The sequence below is a fragment of the Schistocerca americana genome, chromosome 9 (assembly GCF_021461395.2).
Source record: "Schistocerca americana isolate TAMUIC-IGC-003095 chromosome 9, iqSchAmer2.1, whole genome shotgun sequence".
Lineage (NCBI taxonomy): Eukaryota > Metazoa > Arthropoda > Insecta > Orthoptera > Acrididae > Schistocerca > Schistocerca americana.
This window is the reverse complement of record NC_060127.1, coordinates 169,334,091-169,356,793: the sequence shown is the minus strand read 5'-3', so window position 1 is coordinate 169,356,793 and position 22,703 is coordinate 169,334,091. Positions and strand designations below refer to the sequence as shown.

The 22,703-nt window shown below is 45.3% G+C and overlaps 1 protein-coding gene across 1 annotated transcript in view; it reads left to right on the top strand.

Annotated features, from left to right (window-relative positions):
- The window catches only part of LOC124550781 (potassium voltage-gated channel protein eag-like), a 92,648-nt gene that overhangs the window by 52,162 nt on the left and 17,783 nt on the right, over positions 1-22,703 (top strand). The window contains exon 4 of the mRNA XM_047125505.1: positions 21,776-22,171. Within this exon, the coding sequence (XP_046981461.1) occupies positions 21,776-22,171 (396 nt within the window). The remainder of the gene's footprint in view (positions 1-21,775; positions 22,172-22,703) is intronic.

Sequence of the window (22,703 nt, the reverse complement as noted above, 5' to 3'; positions counted from 1 at the left end):
AATGGAAGCGCGATATAAGCCATTGAAATGTGAAATTGCGTTAATAACCAGTGTAACGGTCAGAATGTTGAATAAAAGCAGGCAAAAGTGAGTGTGTTGTACAGGCGCTGGATGTGAGTTTGTGGGATGGAGTACATTACTTGTTGCACTTGTCGATCAATACAGGGAACGTTTGGTGCTGTTTGTGGATGACGATGGAGTTGTCGTCCGATGAAGTACCATATGTGGTCGATTGGAGACAGATGTGGTGATCTAGCAGACCAAGGCAACATGTCGACACTCTATAGAGTACGAGGGCAGTTCAATAAGTAATGCAACACATTTTTTTTCTGAAACAGGGGTTGTTTTATTCAGCATTGAAATACACCAGGTTATTCCCCAAACTTTTAGCTAGACAACACTATTTTTCAACGTAATCTCCATTCAATGCTACGGCCTTACGCCACCTTGAAATGAGGGCCTGTATGCCTGCACGGTACCATTCCACTGGTCGATGTCGGAGCCTACGTCGCACTGCATCAATAACTTCATCATCATCCACGTAGTGCCTCCCACGGATTGCGTCCTTCATTGGGCCAAACATATGGAAATCCGACGGTGCGAGATCGGGGCTGTAGGGTGCATGAGGAAGAACAGTCCACTGAAGTTTTGTGAGCTCCTCTCGGGTGCGAAGACTTGTGTGAGGTCTTGCGTTGTCATGAAGAAGGAGAAGTTCGTTCAGATTTTTGTGCCTACGAACACGCTGAAGTCGTTTTTTCAATTTCTGAAGAGTAGCACAATACACTTCAGAGTTGATCGTTTGACCATGGGGAAGGACATCGAACAGAATAACCCCTTCAGCGTCCCAGAAGACTGTAACCATGACTTTACCGGCTGAGGGTATGGCTTTAAACTTTTTCTTGGTAGGGGAGTGGGTGTGGCGCCACTCCATTGATTGCCGTTTTGTTTCAGGTTCGAAGTGATGAACCCATGTTTCATCGCCTGTAACAATCTTTGACAACAAATTGTCACCCTCAGCCACATGACGAGCAAGCAATTGCGCACAGATGGTTCTCCTTTGCTCTTTATGGTGTTCGGTTAGACAACGAGGGACCCAGCGGGAACAAACCTTTGAATATCCCAACTGGTGAACAATTGTGACAGCACTACCAACAGAGATGTCAAGTTGAACACTGAGTTGTTTGATGGTGATCCGTCGATCATCTCGAACGAATGTGTTCGCACGCTCCGCCATTGCAGGAGTCACAGCTGTGCACGGCCGGCCCGCACGCGGCAGATCAGTCTTGCTTGACCTTGCGGCGACGACGACACACGCTTTGCCCAACGACTCACCGTGCTTTTGTCCACTGCCAGATCACCGTAGACATTCTGCAAGCGCCTATGAATATCTGAGACGCCCTGGTTTTCCGCCAAAAGAAACTCGATCACTGCCCGTTGTTTGCAACGCATATCCGTTACAGACGCCATTTTAACAGCTCCGTACAGCGCTGCCACCTGTCGGAAGTCAATGAAACTATACGAGACGAAGCGGGAATGTTTGAAAATATTCCACAAGAAATTTCCGGTTTTTTCAACCAAAATTGGCCGAGAAAAAAAATGTGTTGCATTACTTATTGAACTGCCCTCGTATGTTGGGTTACAACAGCGGTATGTGGGCGAGCGTTATCCTGCTGGAAAACACCCCTTGGAATGCTGTTCGTGAATGGCAGCCCAACAGCTCGAATCAGCAGACTGATGTGCAGATTTGGAGTCACGATGCGTGGGATAATCACGAAAGTGGTTCTGCTGTCATACGAAATCGCACCCCAGACTATAACTGCAGACATAGGTCCGTCCTAGCACACAGACAGATTGATAGCAGACATTCAACTGACATTCTAAACAACTCACGGTCATCACTGCACAGAATCAGAACTCGCTTTCATCAGAAAACACAACAGATGTTCACCTTGCCCTCCGATGAGCTCTCGCTTGACACAAACGACATCGCAAATGGCGGTGGTATAGGGTCAATAAAATGCACACTACAGAGCGTCTGGCTCGGAGATGCTGCCTCTGGATCACGGGGTCCCGGATTCGATGCCCAGCCGGGTTTGCGGATTTTCTCTGCCCGGGGACTGGGTGCTTGTGTTGTCCTCATCATCTAGTCATAGTCATCATTCTACGGGCGCTGATGACCCCACGAACCAAACAACATCGTCATCATTTAGTAAGCATTACGAACCTCTCGTCCATCGGAAAGTACCAAGGGTATGGAAAAAAGCGCAAATGACTCCCATGTATAAGAAGGGTAAAAGAACGAACCCACAAGATTAACATTGGTTTGCTGCAGGATTATACAACGTATTCTGAGTTCCCATGTAATAAATTTCCTAGAGAACGAAAAGCTTATGTCTACGAATCAGCACTGTTTTAGATGGCGTCACTCGTGTGAAACTCAGATTGCCCTTTTCTCGCATGATATATTTCGAATTATGGATGAAGGGCAATAGACAGGTTCCACATTTCTAGATTCCCAAAAAGCATTCGGCCGACACCCCCGGGATAACAAGACCGCCCAGCAGTGTTAGTGACGTCACACTAAGCGGCCCATAGCCGACGCAGCAGTCCGCGGACACCTCCGTACAGACGCGCCTGATGCTAACCATCTTCTGTCCGTCATACAGAAAGGAGCAAACGACATCGCAAATGGCGGTGGTATAGGGTCAATAAAATGCACACTACAGAGCGTCTGGCTCGGAGATGTTCTTAAAATAACCGATTTGTAACTGGCCGTTGTGTCACTGTAGTGCCAGTTGATCCTTAAATTACTGCTGCAGATGCAGTAAAATGCGCGAGCCACTTGCCGAAGACGATGTTCTTCCCTCTCGGTAATGCCACGAGACCGCCCGAGCCCGGTCTTTTCCCGACCGCACATTCCCGTGGCCACTGTTGCCAGCAAACACGTACAGTGGCTAACTTCCGATCATGTGTCTGCGATATCGCAGAAGGAACATCCAGCTCCTCGTAGCCCCTTTACACGATCTCATTCAAACCCAGCGAGGTGTTGATAATGGCGTCTTTGTCGCCTTAAAAGCATTCTTGACTAACACTAACTCACCACATTCATTCTCAAAGGTAACTAATGCTCATGCCGGTTAATTAAGGCAAACCTGATTCGCATTGTCATAGTGGTGAACTACTTTTATGCGACTGGCGTGAAATTTGAACAGACATTATCTTTCAGACGTAGAAACACACCTATCAAATTTCGTTTTTTTTCGCACAACTCCTTCTTGATCCTGCGATTTTTTTCCGTCTGTGTATTTAAAGTTTGTTGAAAGTCGCTAAATGCTCTCATTATGAAACACTGCATGGATATTCCTCTTTCTTGGCTCTACAGCTCATGATGAGCCTTGGCCTCTTCTACAATTTCCTTCCATTTCTCTCAGTCCTTTGCCAATACTCTCCAGTTTCTATAGCCCATCCTCCTAAGATCTTCGATTACTCCATCTTCCCATCCGGCTCTTGGTCGACCACGTCCTCTCTGCCCTGCTGGCTTTCCTTGTAATATTCTTTTTGGTACTTCTGTATCATTCATGCCAGCCACATGTCCCGCCCACCTCTGTAAGATTTCACTATCCTCCTGATGGGTTGGTCTTTGTATTTGATACACAACTCACGGTTGTATATCCTCCTCTATCTTCCTCTTTCACAGATTGGGCCGATAAGCACCTTTCTTTCAAATGCATCGAGTGTTTCAATATCTTTAGTTGTTAATGTCCAGGCTTCAGAGGCATATGTAAGCACTGGACGTATAAGTGATTTATACATAGTTAATTTCGTGGTACGAGTCAGGAGCCTTGAGGATAGAAGTCTTGTTATGGCAAAATAGGCTCTACTGGCTAGTATTAATCTCCGCTTAATTTCATCGGAGGTATCATTTAGATGCGTAACTATCGAGCCCAGGTACTTGAAATGTTCAACTCTCTCTTGCCTATTTCCCATTGTTATTGCATTTGGCATATTTTCCCTATATACTTTTCCAGTTGCCATTTATTTTGTTTTTTGTTCATTAATAAGTAGGAACTGGCCTGTTCAAGAGCTGTAAATGTCTCTTCCATTGCTTTTTGTGTTCTTGCTATTACATCTATGTCATCTACGTAGGCCAGTATCTGCACTGATTTATAGAAGATCGTTCCCCTATTCAGAAGGTTTGCGTTTCTCATCACCTTCTCCAGGGCGGCATTAAAGAGAAGCCATGCCAATGCATCCCCTTGTCGCAGTCCGTTTTTAGTACTCAATGTATTGGACATCATTCCTCCTATTCTTCCACTACCTTATTTTTCGCTCATTGTCATTCTCACCAGCCTTACCAACTTTCTCGAGATTCGCAGTTCATCTAGAGCTTGATATAACTACTCTCTATTTATGCTACCATAAGCTGCTTTGAAATCTATAAAGAGGTGATGCGTGCCAAACCCGTATTCGTTTGTTTTTTCCAGGATTTGTCATAAGGTGAGTATTTATCTATCCCGGGAAGGAATCCGCATTGGTACTGTATGGATATAATCTGGGTAATTTACGCTCCATTTTAAGCAAAAACTAGCTTCTCATAGCCCTTAATGTTTATAGCATCATATCTCCCGAACCATGTGTCGTACTATAGTATAATTTTGCAGGTACATGTGTGGATAGTGTCTGCAAAATGTGTTCAGTAACACAGAAGTTATAAATTAAAACGTTCGATGAACCCTCTGCCAGCCACTTACTGATGACTTGCAGAGAAATCATGTAGATGTCGATGCCTTATATTGAAGCTTATGGAAGAAACAGGGTGTTAAGTGCAGATACTGTCATCATTGGCACGTTCGTCTGTATCCACTTCGATGTGTTAGGTTGTTTTTCTCTTTGTGTAACAGTTTTACCGCAAACACGACACATAATTTACTGCCTGATGTTTTCTGCACAGTCGTAACTGCACCATTAAGTAGACTATGCCTGCCAGTGTAAACTAACCATTTTGCGTCCATGTGTAAACACTTCAACATAAGACCTGCTGCCCAGGGGAAAAGAAGCATTAATGGCTTGCTCTTGTCACATGTAATTCTAAGTGCTAACCAGCCTAAAAAGATACTGCTCCTAATAGCTATAATTATTAGCCTGCAGATGAAGTAAATATTGATGTAATGTTGTTCATTACCCTGTACTGTGACCAATAAAAATATCTGCACTCGTGCCGCTCACATCCTGTACTGTAAACTACAAACGTTACTCAGTGGGTGATGTCAGCGACAGAAAGTTTCAAAAAGGTTTGAAATTACACGTAAAATTTGTTACAAGTCGTTGAGTGATCCCACTATAAAATACTAGACGAATAAAGTCTAGGTAAACTGTGCGCTGTGAGTTATACTGCCTTGACATTTGCTCAGTTTTGAATATGAATACTGACTGCGTTAAATATTTCACGTATGATTATACCTCTTAATGAGTAGGTTATGACAGCATTTTAAATTTTTAAGTTTGGTAAAAAGTTATACAGCTAATGCAGCTGACACTGGCTTGAGGTTTTATGTAGCCCACAGTGCCTTCAAATAAGACGTTTCGTATTCTCCCACTACGTGCAAAATAACGTGAACAGTGGTAGTAATGGGATGGTCGTGTCTGACGGTCAGCCGGCCGGTGTGGCCATGCAGTTATAGGCGCTTCAGTCTGGAACCGCAGGTTCGATGTCATTAAGTTAGTTAGGTTTAGGTAGTTCTAAGTTCTAGGGGACTCATGACCTCAGATGTTAAGTCCCATAGTACTCAGAGCCATTTGAACCATTTGTCTGACGGTCAACAACGCAGGTAAGGCACGTGTCGCGCTGGAATGTGTGTGTTCAGTACGGACTAGGCATCGGTGCAGCCTTTAATGAGTAGCGCACACTTCGTATTTGCATTCAGAGGAAGAGGTCGACGTGCAATGAAAAACCTAACAGAGTTCCAAAGAGGGCAGATTGGGGGCCCGATTAGCTGGAGCGTCAGTAAACCAATACTGCCAACTTATTGAATGTGTCAAGAGCAACTGTTTCAACAGCCTGCACAATGGAAAGACATCATTGTGTAAACGTAATAGCGGGCGCAAATCAAAACTAAAAGACAGAGATCGTCGTACGCTAACACGAATTGTGTCAAAACAACACAAAACTATGGCGGCTAAAGTGACTGCAGAGCTCAACAGTCATCTTCGAGACTCCGTATCTATCGACACTGTCCGCCGAGAACTCCATAAAGTGAACATTCATAGACAAGATGCTATACCGAAACCATTAGTGACGACAACCAACGCAAAGAAGCGTAAAACATGGTGTCAGGAGCATAAATCCTGGACGGCTGATCAGTGGACACACGTCATATGGTACCAGGAGTCAAAGTTTTTTTTTATTTCCAACTTCAGGCCGGGTTTACGTCTGGAGAACGCCAAAAGAAGGCTACAATCCCGACTGCTTGATTCCAACGGTTAAGCATGGAGATGGAAACGTGATGGAGCGGGCAGCCATGTCACGGTATTCTGCTGGTCCCATCATTACTCTCCAAAGCCGCGTTGTAGCCAATGATTATGTGAACATTATAGGTGATCAGCTGCACCCCGTGATTCAAGTGTTGGTCCCCAACAGTGATGCCATATTTCAGGGCGATAATTCAGCCATTCAGGCAGTCAGGGCAGTACAATCGTGGTGTGAGGAGCATGCAACTGAACTGCAGCTTCTTCCCTGACCAGCACTTCCCTGACCCGGACTTGATCATCATCGAAACCTTGTGGGCAGTATTGGAGCGCAGACTCCGGAGCAGATTTCCGCCTCCCTCGTCACTACAGCAGTTAGGAGAGGTTCTGATCGAAGAGTACCATAATATTCCACTGGAGACTACACAATTATTGTATGCCAGTATTCCAAGAAGAATCACACCTGTATTATGGGCGAGTGGGGCTCCAACCCCTTCTTAATAAGTACAGGTGTTCACATTATTCTGCCTATCCCCTGTATTAGTCTTACAGAAAAATAAATGGGTAATTTTTGTAGGAAATTTAATCAAGTTCATTTTTGTACTGTGATTCGTTGTCGCTAGAGGCCATAGTTTTCGAGTGATTCAGGAAAAACATACGAAACTGACATTCAAACGCGTTTTTGTTGAATAACTCGAAAACTGTGTCCTCGAGCGAAAACATATCCTAGTACAAAATTTAGCTACGTTAAATTTCCTACAAAAAGTTCCTGTTCATTTTTTTCTGTGTGACCAGTAGAATATGAAAATGTCACGTGTGGTTTTTTAAGGTATTGCGGGTTGCAATAACCTTGTATGTTGAATCATCCTGTGTGAAATAATGAAAACGAAATTTTTTTGCCCCTGGCAACCGCTAGATAAGCAACTCGCAGCCTGGTGTTTGCTGTCGCGCACTCGTTTTAGTCCTTTAGTGATACAGATTGCCGGCCTGGGTGGCTGGGCGGTTCTAGGCGCTACAGTCTGGAACCGCGCGACCGCTACGGTCGCAGGTTCGAATCCTGCCTCGGGCATGGATGTGTGTGATGTCCTTAGGTTAGTCAGGTTTAAGTAGTTCTAAGTTCTAGGGGAGTGATGACCTCAGAAGTTAAGTCCCATAGTGCTCAGAACCATTTGATACAGATTATTAGGAAGTAGTGTACCAATGATGTGTTTCTTTATAAGTTGTTGCCTTAGTGATCGTATGTTTTCTTCTTCTTCTTCGCGGATGGATCACTTAGGACCACGCGTAATCAACATTTGTTGGCCTTCCTTTTCGCCCAGTATTCCTTCATAAACAGCGAATGAACTAGCTTTCGTTGCGTAGACCACGTATGTCGGTTAGTTTTTCTCTCTTCTTCCTCAAAACCCCGTGTGATTGTGATTTTTCTGATTTCATTTCTATCGTGTAGATTTGGAGACCCTAATTCTTTCAGGTCTTTTTCTGTCTGTTTGTACCAGTTCGGTCTTGTAGTTTTGTTCTTTAAAAAGTATGGATTTTGTGCGTTAACCTGTTTGAGTCCATTCTTTCTAAATGCCCCATGAATTGCATTCTTCTCATGCGCATTGTGTCTGTTATTTTGGGGATATTTTTGATATATTTCTGCATTGGTCTTTGGAAAATGCACACCATCTTTAGTTCTTGGTCCTAGGATTTTCCTCATTATTTTACGTTCTTTCACTTATGATTCCTCTTTTAGTGTTCTGTGTTGAAGGTTTAGTGTCTCAGATGCGTAGAGCGCTTCGGGTTTAATTACTGTTGTGTAGTGTCGTATTTTGCAGTTCCACGAGAGACTCTTTTTGTTTTAAATGTTTTTTGTTAATTGAAACGCCGTCTCCATTTTCTGGACTCCTGATCTGACAGATTTCTTTTCATTACAATTTTCTGCAATCCATTCACCTAAATATTTAAATTCTTTTACTCGAGAGATGTAGTTATTACCAATTTTGAGATCAGAAGGTACATCTTTGATGTCAGTCATAAATTTTGTTTTTTCAAATGTAATTTTTAATCCTATTTTTGCTGCCTGCTCTTGTAATAATTCTAGCTGTTTCTGTGCATCGGTAATGTCTTGTGCGACCAGTGCCATGTCATCAGCAAATGCTAAACAGTTTAATTATATGCCCTTACGTCTTGGTCCCAGTCTGTGTGCTGGTGCACCTGCTTTTCTCAATTCTCTAACAACTTTTTCAAGAGCACAATTGAAGAGCATTGGGGACAGTACATCCCCTTGTCGTACTCCTGTGTCTATTTCAAATTCTGTGCTCAATTCTCCCATAAATTTTACTTTGGATTTGGTCTCCGTGAGTGTTTCTTTTATGATGTTTGTTGTCTTTTGATCTAGTCCAAATACAAAAAGTGATTCTCGGTCTATACTGTCATATGCTTTTTTAAAGTCGACAAACGCGATGACATAACTTTTTTTTGAAGTACTATGAAAATATTTCATTGAGTTTTTATGTTTTACATGTTTTATAATATAGAATTTTAATTATGTAGGGTAACAAAAAATATGTATGAAAACTTAAAAAAGTCAAAGTCCAAAACAAACGAGAGTTGTCGGGGATGGTGCTGAGGGCCAGAGGGGATTCTGTGTGTAAATGATTGTTATGTATTTGGGTCTAACGTTTTTCTGAATTGTGTACTTGGTCGTATGAGCCATCGCCGAAACCATTTATAATACAATAAGTAAATAAACGTACTTGTCGAGTGGGTCACGACGCGGAGTTCTCGGAGCAGAATCGAGGGCCGACTTTAAAGACGCCTGGCGGCAGCTGGACAAAGGGAAGCGTGGGGCCCGTAGGAAAACAAAGGCGAGTGGGGGAGTAGGTCAGGCAGCCTGGGGGGAGCGCAAAAGAAAAGGGGAAGGAGATGAAGGGGAAGAGGGGCGAAGTGCAATAAAAGTTTGAGAGGCCCGCTGCAGGGGCAGCAGCCACGCCCCAGGATACTTTTTATACCGAGAGTTTTCGGGAACTCGCGAGCGCGATCTGATGTGCGTTTATCGGAAAGAATGGGGGGAGCTAACGGTTGTGATCTCTTGTGCCGCTGATCCGTGTGTTGCTGCCACACCTGCGTTTCTACTCTGCGTGTGACTCTGGAGTTCACCTGCACTTCGCCACAGACAGGCTGTGTGCTGTGCTCATTTAAGCCTAGTTTACGCTTACAAGGGGAAGGCCTCAGACACGGCCAACCGATTCGGCTCAAATTTGGCACCTCGCTTGTGTACAACCTAAAACGAAGGGCTCTTAGATATTTTGGGTCAACACCCCTCGCAATTTTGAGAAAATCGCCCGTAAAGGTTATGACGAGCAATCGACTCAAAATTGGAGGGATCGATAGATAATTGTAAATAGAGCATTTTTCATCATCAGGTATGGGGTCCGGGAACCCAAACTTTTCCAGAAATCGAGGAAAGAAACATCTACAACTGCCTCTTCTGTTCACATGGTAAACGCTTTTCGCCGACACTTCGGAAGCAGTGTAGCTGTCGAAAGATTGTATTCATTACATGTTCTTGGAGCAGTGAGTATATTTGTTTCGAATGTTTATATGACAAGTACCACCCGTCTAGTTGATCGAAGAAAAGTGAGGACACGTAACAGTGACTGCAAGAGCCAATGTAAAGTGACCTGGAGCAACAGTTTACTTGTTGACTATCCCAAGAGGTTTGAGAAATTTATTTCCCTACCTTATTATTATCATCATTCCTTATTGATTTACTTACCTTATTAACCCTCCTATCCCTATCAATTGAGATATAGAAAAATACAAACGAAAAGAACATCCGCTACGTTTCTTCGAGATTCGAGCGCGGTTTCTCCGATTCCCAGCCACTTACCTTGGCCGTTGGGCTATCTTTTATTAAAAAAAAAAAAAAATCTCATTTTGTTCGCTTTCGTTCGTTGCATCTGCTCGGGGCGGACGTCGTAAGACATCCGTTTAAATTCGTCGTTGATCGATAAACTCAGTTTTTCTTATTACAGAGGGCAGCTAACCCTCTGACCGAACACGCTGAGCTACCGCGCCGGCACTCTCTGAACGAACACGCTGAGCTACCGTGCCGGCGATATCGATGCTGTCGATGAGAAGCGTTAACCATGTGGTTACAGAACGGCAGTTGTAAAAGTTTCTTACCTCGATTTCTGGGAAAGTATGCGTTTGCGGACCCACTACTGGTGATGAAAAATGCTCCATTTACAATTATCTATCGATCCCTCCAATTTTGAGTCGATTGCTCGTCGTAACCTGTAGGGGCGATTTTCTCAAAAACGCGGGGGTGTTGACTCAAAATATCTTAGATTCCTTCGTTTTAAGTTGTACACAAGCGACCTGCCAAATCTGATCCGAATCTCTTGGCCGTGTCTGAGGCCTTCCCCTTGTCAGACATTATGTTGTGAAACTATTAAGTATCAAAACTGAGCTGCCGGCCACTGTGCATGCGCGGCACGCAGTGGCGAAACCAGTTGGAGAAATATTCACTTTCGGAGCCTCCCAACTTTTATCTTACAAGAAAGCAAGGCTTCAGTCGGCTACAGGCGCTGAAATAAGCCAGTGGTGAAGTCCGAAAATTCGTGCCGTGCCGAGACTCGAACCCGGATGCCCCCGCTTCTCTAGAACGGTTGTCTTAATCGCCACTTCCATCCGGTTACCTCTTCCCGTCCAAACCAAATTCTCAACATGTCACGCGCAAGTAGCGTCCACATCCATTCGCCGAACTGCTCACAGGGGTTTGGAAGAGATGGACGACATACTGTAGCAATAAGCTGACGACGTAGGGAGACAACTGAAACAGTTGAAAACTAAATAAGTCGCCAGGACCGGATTGAACCCGAACTGCCGGCCGGTGTGGCCGAGCGGTTCTAGGCACTTCTGTCTGGAACCGCGTGACCGCTACGGTCGCAGGTTCGAATCCTGCCTGGGGCATGGATGTGTGTGATGTCCTTAGGTTAATTAGGTTTAATGAGTCATAAGTTCTAGGGGACATGACCTCAGATGTTAAGTCCCATATTGCTCAGAGCCATTTGATTTGGACCCCAACTCGGCTTTACAAAGAGTGCTCTACGGTTTTGACTCATTGCTTTAGCTTGCATTATCCGCAACTCGTGGATAGCGTTGCTGCCTCTGGATCACGGGGTCCCGGATTCGATGCCCAGCCGGGTTTGGGGATTTTCTCTGCCCAGGGACTGGGTGCTTGTGTTGTCCTCATCATCTAGTCATAGTCATCATTCTACGGGCGCTGATGACCCCACGAACCAAACAACATCGTCGTCATTTAGTAAGCATTCATTACGAACCTCTCGTCCATCGGAAAGTACCAAGGGTATGGAAAAAAGCGCAAATGACTCCCATGTATAAGAAGGGTAAAAGAACGAACCCACAAGATTAAAATTGGTTTGCTGCAGGATTATACAACGTATTCTGAGTTCCCATGTAATAAATTTCCTAGAGAACGAAAAGCTTATGTCTTCGAATCAGCACTGTTTTAGATGGCGTCACTCGTGTGAAACTCAGATTGCCCTTTTCTCACATGATATAAGAGGCCTGTTCAGAAAGTAAGCTCCGATTGATTGCCAAATTGAAACCACAGTGAACATCAGAAATGTTTTACTTGTAACAATTAGCTACACCTTTCAGCTACTTCTCTACGTAGTCGCCGTTCTGACTTAGACTTTTGTCATAGCGTTGTACCAACTTTTCAATAGCCTCATCATAGGAGGCAGCCGCCAGTGCTTTCCGCCAATTCTCCACGCTGGCCTACACCTCGTTGTCTGTGTCAAAATGTTGTCTTCAAAGACAGCGGTTCATGTGACCAGAGATGAAACTCAGGGGGAGACAATTGCGGACTGTATTGTGGGTAATCTAACATTTCCATTTGAAAACGATGCAGGAGCATCTTCATTGCCCCTGCAGAATGCGGCTGAAAATTGTCGTGAAGACGAAACAGCACGACAGTTATGTAATGTTAGCTGCATAGCTTCAGGGGAAATTTCTCACCAGGTCCTCGTACTTGGCGGCAGACACTATTTTCTAGACATCTTTACGCACTCACTGCGAGCTCAGCAATGAGAAGAGCGACCAGATGCTAACTGGGGTTATACTAGAGACACTACCCAACACATCTGTGCAAGGCTTTATCGGATTTTCATAGTCGTTTCCATTTCGCGACCGATCGGAGCTTACTTTCTGAACGCCTCTCGTATTTCGAATTATGGATGAAGGGCAATAGACAGGTTCCACATTTCTAGATTCCGAAAAAGCATTCGGCACGGCACTCCACTGAAGACGGTTGACGAAGGTATACGGAATAGGTTCCCAGATATGTGAGTAACAGCTGGCTCTGATTGCAAAAACATGAAACTTAATGGGGATGAGTAGCAAAAACAAACCAGTGAGGTACAGCATTAGTTGTGTCCTGCTCGCCACAGCCACGTCGTTTGAATATGTGAGCCTAAAATTGCAAAGCTGTGTGGAAACGAGCATGTGGGGATTGCGGTAGACATGTCGAATAGTCCACTTCCGGTTATTGGGAGAATTTTCGGGGAGTGTGGTTCATCTGTAAAGGACACTGCATGGAGGCAACACCGACTCAAAGGAAGGCCTCGGCGCTTGTTCGTGACGTCACGTCAGCTAGGCACGGCCAACGCCAGGTCTGTTGAAGGCATACTCATAATGGCGGTTTCTCCCTCTCTGACACAGGAAAATGTGAAACTATTGGCGGTAGCTGACCAACACACATTGTTCTGAGAGATTTCTGCAATCAATTAATTGTGCAATTCATTACACTTCTTAACAAATAGTGTACTCCTGAACTTAAATTTCCACCTGTTTAAAGATTGACATACAAAAACAACTTCATGGTCCAGCAGCAACAGAATTCGTGCTTGTTTACCTTATTTGTAAATCTGAGGAACTTACGTTTGTACTGGGTTGCTTTTACAAGAAACTGTGAACATATTGGTGCTCTTCTTTAGGTTTCTTGGTTGACTATGGGGTGAGGAGCACTGAATGTTAATGAAATATCTTGCGATTGTACACGTTGGGGGAGGGGGTGGGGGACAGAAGAAGAGGCAAAAGAGAGATATTTGTTTTATCAAATAAAATTTTTTATCTTATAAAGTTTCTCCTTTCAGTTGCAAGAGGGGAAAATTTATCTTTTCTAATGTGCATGTTTAAAAAAGTTTAAGCTCAGCAGTATTTTCGATGTATGAAGCTATTTTGTTTCCTGTTTAGAATTCCTTTCGTTGAAAACGACTGTAATCTAATGACTGGCAACAGTTGGACATTTACACATGTAAATTAGTTCACATTTCCGGTGACGATGTCAAACGAAAATACAAAAGATAAATAAAAGAAACGAGTTAATTGTAAGGGGGTTGGCGTAAGTTTCGATAACGAAATGGATAAAGTAAATATAGTTACTAGCATGTAAAATTTCCGAGGCTTGCAATGGGGCAAAGCATCTTCTCATATTGATCTACGTTTGTTTCGACAGGATTCAGTAATACAGAACTATGATCTTCATTTGTAGCTTTACGATAGTAAGAAAATCTTTCATCTAAATAAAACTGCAGAATCCAAAACAGTACCAAACGTTTTGTCCAAAAATAAGAGATTTATAGTGATAAGCACGCCCAAGCGTTTCTGCCTGCAACAGACCTGGCCTTGCGGTTCTAGGCGCTACAGTCTGGAACCGCGTGACCGCTACGGTCGAAATTTCGAATCCTGCCTCGGGCATGGATGTGTGTGATGCCCTTAGGTTAGTTAGGTTTAAGTAGTTCTAAGTTCTAGGGGACTGATGACCACAGCAGTTAAGTCCCATAGTGCTCAGAGCCATTTGAACCATTTTTGCAACAGACCTGGCGTTCGCCGTGCCTAGCTGACGTGACGTCACCAACAAGCGCCGAGGCCTTCCTTTGATTCGGTGTTGATGGAGGACGCTGGTGCGACCTATTCTTGAATACTGCTAGAGTGTTTGGGATCCGTAGCAGGAAGACATTGGAGCAATTCAGAGGCGGGCTGCTAGATTTGTTTCCGGTACATTCGAACAACATGAGCTGTTACGGAATGTTTTGGGAACTGAAATGGGAATCCCTGGTGGGAAGGTGGCGTTCTTTCCGAGGAACGCAGTTGAGAAAATTGAGAGAACCAGCATTCGAAGCTGACTGCAGAACGATTCTATTGCTACCAACAGAAATTTCCCATAAGGACCACGAAAGTAAGATGAAGAAAACAGGGCTCATACACAGGCATATAGGCAGTCGTCGCTCCCTTGCTCTATCTGAGAGTGGAAAAGGAAAGGAGACGACGAAAGTCTGATTAAAATTACTTGATTGTTGACACTTCACAGGCTGTAGCTGATTTCCTCCAATCAGAGCGCTCTACGCCACACCCGAACTTTTCTGTGTTGCTAAACTGCCACAACAATCGGGCATTTCACTTCCAATTCCTTGTCTGGCTTTTCTTCTTATCGTGTTTGGATTCTGAATCCTGGGTACAGCCTCTTTATTTCACATTTCATCACACATGATAAACGCACTGAAAACAAAACACACACACACACACAGGCAAAACGATGAGAATGAAATAACGCATATTTCGTGCACACCACGTGTCAAAGACTACTGGATTCTTTCGCACGAGACGTGATTTAGTTTCATATATTCAGTTATCACCACAGAGACCGGCTTACAGTACGACATGGCGTGAAACTGAACATTTTGAAGACACTATATGATCGTTGCAACTAGTTCTGTGGATAAATAAATATAACATTAACATTTGAAAATGTTCCACAGTGGTAATGTCGCAGTGTGGGATACGGAACGTAGTCGGTTCGAATTCACCAGGGACAATCTTTTTTTCTGTTTTTACATCTTTATCGAAATGACTTATTATTTTCAATTAATTAGTTTCAATGTATATATTATGTTTTTAATCTTTTTTCGCATAGGTTTTATCATCTCATTAACTTTTTTTATTTCCTCATATTTTTCTTCCTATCACTCTTTTTTCATTTGAAATCTACCTGTGTCGCCTGTTAACTTGTAAATGAATTCCAACCAGGACTGCTCATCGGTCGGTATCGCGTCAGCTCCCGCAGCAGAAGCAAGAAGTTAGAGATCGCTTTTAGCACTGAAACTGAATTTTTGTGTCTTGAGTTTGCTCGAGCAGGTCAGCTTTTATCGCCGTCAGCAAAGCGAGCGCGATTAATACTTCTGCAGCGGGTTCCTGACCGCCGTTTTCTTGGATACATTGAGGACGCGAGCGTAAATTCAGGGCTACAAAGAGCGTTATCTGCCGCAGTTCAGTCACCGGTCAATTAAAATTAGGTGTGGACAGAGCAGCTTCCAACATCGCTCTACGTTACATGAACAGCATTTCAGCGTTTGTGAATGATCCGCAGTGTTTGTGTGTCGACTTTAACCGAGCGGTAGCCGATTTGGCAACCCTGCAGCACAGACAGACGTCAGCTACCAAGTAATTGGCTCGCGGAGTATGTATGTATTTCTTGTCTGTGGCCACAGACGGGACGCAGAAATTGGCCGAAAATTAAACAAAAAAGAAATACGGTTTAAGAATTAAGCGGGACAAACACCTGAGTTCTCCTACCTTCGTGTCCGCCCCAGTAGCTGAGTGGTCAGCGTGACGGATTGCCGTCCTCTGGGCCCGGGTTCGATTCCCGGCTGGGTCGGAGATTTTCTCCGCTCAGGGACTGGGTGTTGTGCTGTGTTCATCATCATTTCATCCCCATCCGGCGTGCAGGTCGCCCAATGTGGCGCCGAATGTCATAAGACCTGCGATATGGCGGCCGGACCTGCCCCGCGAGGGGCCTCCCGGCCAATGACGCCAAACGCTCATTTCCATTTCCTACCTTCGTGTTCCTCCCTTCTGCTTACAGAAAGGCATCTTTACTTCGGCCCGTGCACGCCATTGTCACAGTGTCATTTCTACAGTGTCATTACGCGCAAGTAGCATCATAAACTTTGATTTCACGGTCGAGCGGCTGCTCATGGGCCACACATCACACCGGTAAATGTCAGACGACGCCTCAGTGGGAGTACGCATTAGGAGTGATTTAAAATGGAATGATCATATAATGTTGATCGTCGGTAAAGCAGATGCCAGACTGAGATTCATTGGAAGAATCCTAAGGAAATGCAATCCGAAAACAAAGGAAGTAGGTTACAGTGCGCTTGTTCGCCCACTGCTTGAATACTGCTCAGCAGTGTGGGATCCGTACCAGATAGGGTTGATAGAAGATATAGAGAAGATCCAACGGAGAGCAGCGCGCTTCGTTACAGGATCATTTAGTAATCGCGAAAGCGTTACGGAGATGATAGATAACCTCCAGTGGAAGACTCTGCAGGAGAGACGCTCAGTAGCTCGGTACGGGCTTTTGTTAAAGTTTCGAGAACATACCTTCACCGAACAGTCAAGCAGTATATTGCTCCCTCCTACGTATATCTCGCGAAGAGACCATGAGGATAAAATCAGAGAGATTAGAGGCCACACAGAGGCATACCGACAATCCTTCTTTCCACGAACAATACGAGACTGGAATAGAAGGGAGAACCGATAGAGGTACTCAAGGTACCCTCCACCACACACCGTCAGGTGGCTTGCGGAGTATTGATGTAGATGTAGATGTAGACAAAGAAGCAACTACTACCGAACAGACGCCTAACGGGAACGTCGGATTCGTGCCACTTGGTTTACCCATGCTTGAAACACAAGCACATTTGCAGAAAATCAGCACGGAGCTGACCTTTCCTCGTAAGCTGGTTTATCATACGCTATGTGATGAAAAGTATCCGGACACCTGGCTGAAAATGACTTGCAAGTTCGTGACGCCCACCAGCGGCAATGCCGGAATTTAATATGGCGTTGGCCCACGCTTAGCATTGATGACAGCTTCCACTCTCGCAAGCGTACGTTCAAGCAAGTACTGGAAGGTTTCTTGGGGAATGGCAGCCCATTCTTCACAGAGTGCTGCACTGAGGAGAGGTATGGTCGTTGGCCGGTGAGGCCTGGCACGAAGTTAGCGTCCCAAAACACCCCAAAGGTGTTCTATAGGGCTCAGGTCAGGAGTCTCTGCAGGCCAGTCCATTACGGGGATGTTATTGTCGTGTAACCACGCCGCCACAGACCGTGCATTATGAACAGGTTCTCGAACGTGTTGAAAGATGCAACTGCCATCCCCGAATTGCTCTTCAACAGTGGGAAACAAGAAGGTGCTTAAAACATCAATGTAGGCCAGTGCTGTGATAGTGCCATGCAAAATAACAAGGGGTGCAAGCCGCCTCCACGGAAAACACGAACACACCATAACACCACCGCCTTCGAATTTTACTGTTGACACTACACACGCTGGCAGATGACGTTCACCGGGCGTTCGCCATACCCACACCCTGCCATCGGATCGCCACATTGTGTACCGTGAATCGTTACTCCACACAACGATTTTCCACTGTTAAATCGTCGAATGTTTGCTCTCCTTACACCAAGTGAGGCGTCGCCTGACATTTACCGGTGTGATGTGTGGCCTATGAGCAGCCGCTCGACCGTGAAATCCAAGTTCTCTCACCTCCCGCGTAACTGTCATAGTACTTTCAGTGGGTCCCGATGCAGTTCGGATTCCGGTGTGATGGTCTGGATAGATGTCTGCCTGTTACACATCACGACCCTCTTCAACTAACGACGGTCTCTGTCAGTCAACAGACGAGTTCGGCCTGTACGCTTTTGTGATGTTCGTGTCCCTTCGCGTTTCCACTTCACTGTAACATCAGAAACAGTGGACCTAGGGACGTTTAAGAGTGTGAAAATCTCGCTTACAGACGTATGACACAAGTTACACCCAATCACCTCACCATGTCCGAAGTCCGTGAATTCCGCGGAGCGCCCCATTCTGCTCTCTCACGATGCCTAATGACTACTGAGGTCGCTGATATGGAGTACCTGGCAGTAGGTGGCAGCACAATGCACCTAACATGAAAAACGTATGTTGTTGGGGGTGTCCGGATAGTTTTGATCACATAATGTAATTCCAGCGAGTAAGATGGCTCTTTTTAGTACACATGATTTCATGATTTTTCTTGTATGGCTCCATTGTATTGTTGATTTTTAATTAAGAAAAACGAAACAAAAGTATTGTGACGGTGCACCTCGGTCGTTGGGGAAGAGGAGATACCGTGGCCAGACCTCGGGATTTTACACCTGCCCGCCTTGCCTCTTCCAGCCTGCCGCTGACTGTACTGCTTCTACATCTGCATCTACGTGGATACTCCACAAATCACATTTAGGTGCCTGGCAGAGGGTTCATCGAACCACCTTCACAATTCTCTATCATTCCAATCTCGTACAGCGCGCGGAAAGGACTAACACCTATATGTTTCCAAATCAGCTCTGATTTCCCTTATTTTATCGTGATGATCGTTTCTCCCTATGACGGTCGGCGACAGGAAAATATTGTCTCATTCGGAAAAGAAAGTTGGTGATTGGAATTTCGTGAGGCGATTCCTCCGGGACGGAAAACGCCTTTGTTTTAGTGATGTCCATCCCAAATCCTGTATCGTTTCAGTGATACTCTCTCCCCTATTTCGCGATAATACAAAACATGCTACCCTTCTTTGAACTTTTTCGATGTACTCCGTCACTCCTGTCTGGCAAGGATCCCATACCGCACAGCAGTATTCTAAAGTAGGACGGACAAGCGTAGTGTAGGCAGCCTCCTTGGTAGATCTGTTACATTGTCTCAGTGTCCTGCCAATAAAACGTAGTTTTTGGTTACCTTTCCCACAACATTTTCTGTGTGTTCCTTCCAATTTTAGTTGTTCGTAATTGCAATTCTTAGGTATGTAGATGAATTTACGGCCTTTAGATGTGACTGATTTATCGCGTAACCGAAGTTTAACGGATTCCTTTTAGCATTCATATGGATGACCTCACACTTATCGTTTTGCCAATTTTCCCATCACACAGATATCTTTTCTAAATCGTTTTGCAATTTTTTTACCTTCTGATAACTTTACTAGTCGATAAACGACAGTGTCATCTGCAAACAACCGAAGACGGCTGCTCAGATTGTCTCCCAAATCGTTTATACAGATAAGGAACAGCAACCCATTTTTATTACATATTCGTGTAGTACGTAAAGAAATATAAATGTTATAGTTGGACCACTTTTTTCGCTTTGTGATAGATGGCGCTGTAATAGTCACAAACATATGGCTCACGATTTTAGACGAACAGTTGGTAACAGGTAGGTTTTTTAAATTAAAATACAGAACGTAGGTACGTTTGAACATTTTATTTCAGTTGTTCCAATGTGATACATGTACGTTTGTGAACATATCATTTCTGAGAACGCATGCTGTTACAGCGTGATTACCTATAAATACCGCCGCGTGGGATTAGCCGAGCGGCCTAGGGCGCTGCAGTCATGGACTGTGCGGCTGGTCCCGGCGGAGGTTCGAGTCCTCCCTCGGGCATGGGTGTGTGTGTTTGTCCTTAGGATAATTTAGGTTAAGTAGTGTGTAAGCTTAGGGACTGATGACCTTAGCAGTTAAGTCCCATAAGATTTCACACACATTTGAACATTTGAACATATAAATACCACATTAATGCAATAAATGCTCAAAATGATCTCCGTCAACCTCAGTGCATTTGGCAATACGTGTAACGACATTCCTCTCAACAGCGAGTAATTCGCCTTCCGTAATGTTCGCACATCCATTGACAATGCGCTGGCGCATGTTGTCAGGCGTTGTCGGTGGATCACGATAGCAAATATCCTTCAACTTTCTCCACAGAAAGAAATCCGGGGACGTCAGATCGGGTGAACGTGCGGGCCGTGGTATGGTGCTTCGACGACCAATCCACCTGTTATGAAATATGCTATTCAACACCGCTTCAACCACACGCGAGCTATGTGCCGGACATCAACCATGTTGGAATTACTTTGCCATTCTGTCATGCAGTGAAACATCTTGTAGTAACATCGGTAGAACATTACGTAGGAAATCAGCATACATTGCACCATTTAGATTGCCATCGGTAAAATGGGGGCCAATTATCCTTCCTCCCATAATGCTGCACCGTACATTAACCCGCCAAGGTCGCTGATGTTCCACTTGTCGCAGCCATCGTGGATTTTCCGTTGCCCAATAGTGCATATTATGCCGGTTTACGTTACCGCTGTTGGTGAATGACGCTTCGTCGCTAAATAGAACGCGTGCAAAAAATGTTATCTTCCCGTAATTTCTCTTGTGGCCAGTGGCAGAACTGTACACGACGTTCAAAGTCGTCGCTATGCAACTCCTGGTGCATACAAATATGGTACGGGTGCAATCGATGTTGATGTAGCATTCCCAAGAACGACGTTTTTGAGATTCCCGATTCTCGCGCAATTTGTCTGCTACTGATGTGCGGATTAGCCGCGACAGCAGCTAAAACACCTACTTGGGCATCAACATTTGTTGCAGGTCGTGGTTGACGTTTGACATGTGGCTGAACACTTCCTGTTTACTTAAATAACGTAACTATCCGGCGAACGGTCCGGACACTTGGATGATGTCGTCCAGGATACCGAGCAGCATACATAGCACACGCCCGTTGGGCATTTTGATCACAATAGCCATACATCAACACGATATCGACCTTTTCCGCAATTGATGAACGGTCCATTTTAACACGGGTAATGTATCACGAAGCAAATACCGTCCGCACTGGCAGAATGTTACGTGATACCACGTACTTATACGTTTGTGCCTATTACTGCGCCATCTATCACACAGTGAAAAAAGTGGTCCACCTAAAACATTCATATTACTTTACGTACTGCACGAATATGTAATAAAAAGGGGGTTCCTATTTTTTAAAAAAAAACAAAAAAGAAAAACGCAGTTGATATTCGTTTGACCTATGGCAGCGCCATCTAGCGAGCCAACCATAGCGCAATCTGGTTTCCCCCTTCAAGCTAGACGAGTTTCGTTCTTTGTAGTTTTTTCGTTTGACGCTTAAGTCGTGAGGTATTTGGCCCGGTCACTATCAATGGACCACCCTGTACAGGGAAACTTTTGAGATCAGCTGCGCTGCAGGGGGGGGGGGGGGAGGGGGAGGGGCGCAGCGATATTTTTCCGTCAACCTATCGATACTTTTCACGATTTATCGAGGCCCGATAGTATAATTTTTTCAAATATTGGTATATCGGTTTCCCGATATTCTGAAGACTACCAGCAGTCGGAATGCGCAGCGTCGCCGATCGCCGATGTTTCAGATGATGAGCCTGAACGCGGACGTGATGCCGCAGTACCGCCAGGAGGCGCCCAAGACGCCGCCGCACATCCTGCTGCACTACTGCGCCTTCAAGGCCATCTGGGACTGGATCATCCTGTGCCTCACCTTCTACACCGCCATCATGGTGCCCTACAACGTCGCCTTCAAGAACAAGACGTCCGAGGACGTGTCGCTGCTCGTCGTCGACTCCATCGTCGACGTCATCTTCTTCATCGACATCGTGCTCAACTTCCACACGACGTTCGTCGGCCCCGGCGGCGAGGTGGTGTCCGACCCGAAGGTGATCCGCATGAACTACCTCAAGTCGTGGTTCATCATCGACCTGCTGTCGTGCCTGCCGTACGACGTGTTCAACGCGTTCGACCACGACGAGGACGTAAGTACCGGCACGGACGGCCCGCTGCCGAGCGGCGCAGACTGCGCCGGGGACGCCACTGCGGCGCCCGCCCCCGCTTCCGCCTCCGCGGCCGCCGCCGCCGCCGCCGCAGCTGCCGCCTCCGCGGGCTCGCTCGACGCCACTAGTGTCTTCGGCGACAACGTGAGTACCGCAGCGGCCGGGCCGGGGGCCTCACCCAGTGCCGCCCCCGACCCTGACGCTGCACCCTCTCGTCTCCGTCTACCGACCTTCCTTACTCTGTCTTTTATTTTCTCTCTCTCTCACCACTCGTCTTTCGTTTGACGCTTACAAGGACAGCACAGCAGTCCAATCCCTTCAGAAACGCTAGATCTTCTAATACGAGGTGCATTCAAATTCTAAGGCCTCCGATTTTTTTTTCTCCGGACTGGAAAGAGATAGAAACGTGCGCATTGTTTTAAAATGAGGCCGCGTTCATTTTCAATACGTCCCAGAGATGGCAGCACCGTATGGCAGATGGAATTTTACCGCCAGCGGTGAGAATGAGCACTGT